Source organism: Limulus polyphemus, unplaced genomic scaffold, assembly GCF_000517525.1.
Source record: "Limulus polyphemus unplaced genomic scaffold, Limulus_polyphemus-2.1.2 Scaffold375, whole genome shotgun sequence".
Lineage (NCBI taxonomy): Eukaryota > Metazoa > Arthropoda > Merostomata > Xiphosura > Limulidae > Limulus > Limulus polyphemus.
The window spans coordinates 524189-529558 of NW_013665985.1; the positions used below are offsets into that span (position 1 = coordinate 524189).

Sequence of the window (5370 nt, forward strand, 5' to 3'; positions counted from 1 at the left end):
ACATGTTTTTCTAACATCATGAAAGTAATTAACCTCAGATGGTAAAACTACTTTTAAGGTTACCTGTTAGAGCCATTTAAAGGGTTTTCATTGGTCACTAAGAATTGTTAAGGAGGATTATATTACATAAAGTTTTGCACATTCTAGCATCACACTTTTTAAGGAATCATGAAGCAAACCAAGTTTTCATGTGCTTTGTAGGTTATATGTTACTCTTTAATGTTATTTTCATAATTTTCTTTAATTCAATGATGTAACTTGCCCTCAAGAAATGCACCAATCTGGGCAAAATAAGAGTTAAACAAAATGAAGACAACAAAGAGAACGAATGGACTCAAAAGAGAGGAAATAAGATAACCTATGTTTAACTCAAAAGTTCAAATTTGCAATGCATTTTGCATTATGTTCTCAATTGTGCTGCAGAATAACTTGAAGATAAAACAATTTGTTTGTGTGAATCATGTGTCTGTAACAAAAGAACTTGAAATACTGGTTTTTGATCAGAATGATTTTCAGCTGTGAAGAAGTCCAAGTAAATACCTTTATAAATTAATATATATACAGTCATCTAGCTTCAGGAAGAGATGCAGAGGTAGCTCTAGCCTCTTCCTGGCGAGGGGTTGAGGTGGACTAAAATGAAATCTTTACTAATCATGCAGAGTACAAACAATCCTCCTTTTTGTGAGTTTTGCATAAGGACTGCCTAGTAAATATTTCTTTAACTACCAGTCAATGTCACTACAACTATTCAAATATACAGACATGTAAACAAAAGTGTCCAACACCATTCACATTAAAAGAAAAAACATTTGTGCTTTTCATTGGGTGTGGGGGCTAAAGGACAGGCTACCTACACTTACCTCTGATTTCTTGAAGCTGGAGTATATTTATCCTACATATTCCAAATTCACTGTGATAAGCAAAGCAAGATGAGCATTTTGTTCAGAAAATTTAACAGCTCAGGTTTATATTTACTGGAAAGGGTCAGCTTTTGGCACTAACTTTGAGAAAGTTCTACTTGATGCCTTAACTGTGCATTATATTTAGAAATACCAAGAAGATATGGAACTTTTTTAATGTGTACCACAGCAATAAAATACTTTTTTTTATAGAAAGGTCAGTCAAGGTCATTTAGTCCATTAAAATCACCCTTTCACCATCAAAACTACCAACCATAGAATTAAAACTAACATTAATTGATTACTAGCATAAGCCCTAACCATTAAGTCACAAAGAGAACTTAAAACAGAAGTTATGGAACAAGGTCTTACCAAATATTCATACCTAAAAGGAATCACTCTACATTTGTTATTTGTGATAAGCAAGACTGTCAAAATCCTTCCACATTAAGGAAGCAGCTCAATATCATCAGCTGATTAAAATAATCTTATCAATTACACAGTATTCCATATCACTGGGAGATAATAAATAACAAATTTCCCATAAGAAGTATGTGAAGGATCCAAATAGTTAACTGTTCCCAATCAATATGGTGCCCATTTAAAACGGCCCTCTGTTTTCCACCTGCAAGCCATTTTTAATCCATCTTCAAATTTTCCCCAATTCTGTAAAATCAAATTTACTAATTAAGTTTTTGTGAGAAATCTTATAAAAAGCCTTCTGAATATCTAAATGTACATCAACAGGAGTACCTTTATTCCAATGAACAAAAGTCCTATCAAAGAGAGCTCCTTTCTAACACCGTGCTGATAATTTGTAATCAAATTTAACATTCAAAAGAGCTTTTTTTTTCAATCACCCCCTCACAATGAATTCCAACAGTTTACTAACAATGGAAGACAGACTCATTGGCCTGTAATTTCTTGGATCTTACTTAGATCAATTTCTTTTTGAAACTAAAAAACAGATATCAAATTGGTACCTTCCAACCATCATGGATTTTCTGTATGTCCAAAGACTTCTGGAAAACTTTTTCTAAAGCTTCACCAACTCATTGCTTATACTCTTTCAAGTCTTAAAGATAAATTGCATCAGGATCAAGATTAATGTTTCATTAATTCCGAGCTGGTTAAGAAAAAATTGGGAAGTTTAAAGAACAATAAGGCTCCTGGGCCAAATAATATTTCCCAAAGAGTTTTGAAGGAGGTTAAAGATTTGATATGTGAGCCACTTGCTACTATTTTTTCAGTCCTTGAATAGTGGGCAGGTATCAAAGGATTGGAAGTTAGCTAATGTAACTCCTCTTTTCAAGGTAGGTGATAAAACTTGTTTCAGTAATTATAAACCCATTAGCCTTATATCAGTTGTGGGAAAAGTTTTGGAAAGTCTGATAAAAGATACTTTGCAAAGTCATTTAACAAAGTTTAGAATTTTATTGGATAGTCAACATGATTTCACTAAGGTAGAATCTAGCCTTACAACTCTTTTGACATTCTTTAAAAGGATTACTTCTTATGTAGATGAGTGTAAGAGTGTAGATTTGGTGTATCTGGATTGTCAGAAAACATTTGACAAGGTGCCACATAAAAGGATTGTAAAAAAAATTTATCTCTATAGGTGTGAGGGATAAGCTAGCAAATTGGATAGAAGAGTGGCTGGATAGAAGAAAGCAGAGAATTATTATAAATGATGTTCAGTAAAACTGGATTAATGTCATAAGTGGGGTACCTCAGGGCTCAGTCTTTACATCAATGACACAGATGAAAGAATAATCAATAAATTATATAAATCTGCAGATGATATTAAGGTCTTGGGTGTTGTTAGCTGTAAAGAGAATGCTGCTGATTTACAAAAGGATTTAGATTATTTAGTGAATTGGGCAAATAAATTGCAAATGGGTTTTAATTATAATAAATGCAAGATAATGCACGTGGATTATCATAATTTGAAATATAAGTATAATTTGGATGGGAGTAATCATAACAGTGTCATGAAAGAAAGGGATCTCGGTGTAATAGTTGATCAGTCTCTAAAGACATCCAAGCAGTGTGCTATTGCTAGTGGTAGAGCAAATAGGATTCAAGGTTGTATCTACAGAAATATTAAATACAAGTCTAAAGAGTTTATATTTCATTGTATAGGTCACTGGTTAGGCCACATTTAGAATACTGTCCTCAGTCTTGGGCTCCTTACCTAAGGAAAAACATTGAATTGTTGGAAAAGGTTCAGAGAATGATGCCTGGGATGGTGGGATTGACATATGAGGATAGGCTGAAATGTCTCAAATTGTTTTATCTTGAAAAAAAGGACAGTTAGGGGGGATCCGATTGAGGTGTTTAAGATTGTAAAGAGAATTTCTAGTGTTGATACATCATCTTTTATCATACTTAACAGTGAGAATAGTAGGACTAGGGGACACAAATATAAATTTTGGCAGGGTAGGAGTCATCTTCACCTAAGACAGTTTTATTTTTCTAACAGGGTGGTTGGGCTTTGGATGTTGTAGAGGCAGTAAGTTTAAGTGAGTTTAGGAGAAAGCTTGATAAGTATATGAATGATAAGGGCTGGCTTTAAGATTTAAAAGAAAAAATTATCCATAATTTTAGTCTAGTTTAGAGGATGGAACAGCCAAAACTGACAAAAAGTTATGTTATGTTAACTACCAGTAATAGACTAATAGTAATAGTGTAGCAGTCTGCCCTAGAAGAAGAAAGATCCACCTTTCAAAAGCAACTTATAGGGTTTCGCATAACTGTGTATAAGTGGCATTAGCCACGCAATGTAATATAACTTGTAATGTTGCATACAATAACTGAGTTATTGAATAACTCACTTATGCAGTGTAAACTATAAATGTAATAGTAATACGAATTCAACTAATGTATTTCTATTACTATTAGTTTCAGTTGTAGTATTAACTTGTATAGGCCTCACATTAACACGAATAACTGTAGTTTATACACAGTGTATCATATCACATTTAGTGATTTACAATGGTTGACATTATAAATGACAATATAAATATATATCACTGTGTCACTCTCACTGTCTCAGTTTAATTTGTTCCACAGATTAAACTATATATGACTATGAGTACGAGGGTAATTCTCATGCAAAACACGTTATTACCTGGATTTAAACTGTGTCCACCTTTTTGGAAACCTTCTTTCTTCCTATTTTTTCTCATCTTTGTTTTAGACATTTTAAATCAAAGATAAATTTAGATATCCACAATTCAGAAACTAAAAACTCACGAATAAGTTAACACGTGGGATCATGCCCGATACAAACGCCCAACTTGATCACCAGAGGGCATCAAAGCGAGTGGTATTTAATTAATCGTTCTTTCCTTCTTTTTTTTCCTTTTTTGTTCAGTCATTTTCTTGAACATAGTAGATGTAACATGTACAGATCTATATAATTTCATATCATATCAGTAGATTTATTAATCTAATGGATGATAAAGTTTGTTTTTGTTTTTTTAGTATCAAATGATGAATGGTTGGTTAATTAGTAAACACTGTAGTGTGGTAACCTCCATCTCACTGATATATACCTTTTCCGGTAGTAATCGCAAATATTAGTAGTAATTAATGACCAGGATACGCTTTACTGACTTCTGACTGAGTTGAAGAAAAAAGGAATTGCACATAGTGTTGTGTGACAAAGTGTAAAACATTATTTATTTATTTCAAAAATAGTCGAAGTGATGAGGACACAGGTCGAATAAATAATTCTTATACTGGAGATATTTTGTAACTATTGTTTAGAGAGTAAGCTATTATTTTGTTTTTCCGTCCTCAGACTAAAGTAGTTGTCATTATCAAACTAAAGAGAATATATGCAGCATTAATTATTTGATACTACTTATATTATTAATGAATTGAATATGCCTATATTACCGAAATAAAACACGTAATTCAACTTTACTTAAATTAAGCAGCAAGGAAAAACAACAAGAACAACTGAGTGTCATATGCATACAATAGTTTTAGGTTTAGCAACAACAGTCTATAAACAGTATTAACAACTTTAACTTTCATAACGCTTTGCAGACCTTTTGTCCTGCAAAACTTTATTAAAATTGTTTTTAAAATGTGTAGGTTTTAAACATAGTATACTTGTATGGTGTATTTTATTAAATGTTGTTATACCATATTAGTATCTTTTAATAACCTATTGAAGTATGACAAACACATTTCACCACTTTAACGTTCTGACACCTGCTATCCAGTCGGAGCGGTTGCCCGATGTCTGACGCCAGCTCCCGAGAGAGAGTGACAGAGTGTGTGTTGGGTGGTCTGAAAGAGCTCTACTAGTGGATACAGGGGATAACAAACAATCAGAATGTTCACTGATATTTTGAGAGTTTGATTATGAAAGCCACATAACTTGAGGCGTAAACTGGATAACTTACTGTTACGTCTCCGTATGTTTGTTTGTTAATTTTTGGCGATACAAGTTCTTTCT

General features: G+C 32.8%; 1 protein-coding gene across 1 annotated transcript in view; it reads right to left on the reverse strand.

The window, feature by feature from the left end:
- Window positions 1-4207, reverse strand: part of LOC106457804 (nucleolar GTP-binding protein 2-like) — a 66016-nt gene extending 61809 nt beyond the window's left edge. The window contains exon 1 of the mRNA XM_013917255.2: window positions 4030-4207. Coding sequence (XP_013772709.1) covers window positions 4030-4102 — 73 coding nt within the window. The 5' untranslated portion in view covers window positions 4103-4207. The remainder of the gene's footprint in view (window positions 1-4029) is intronic.
- Between the last annotated feature and the right edge of the window lie 1163 nt (window positions 4208-5370).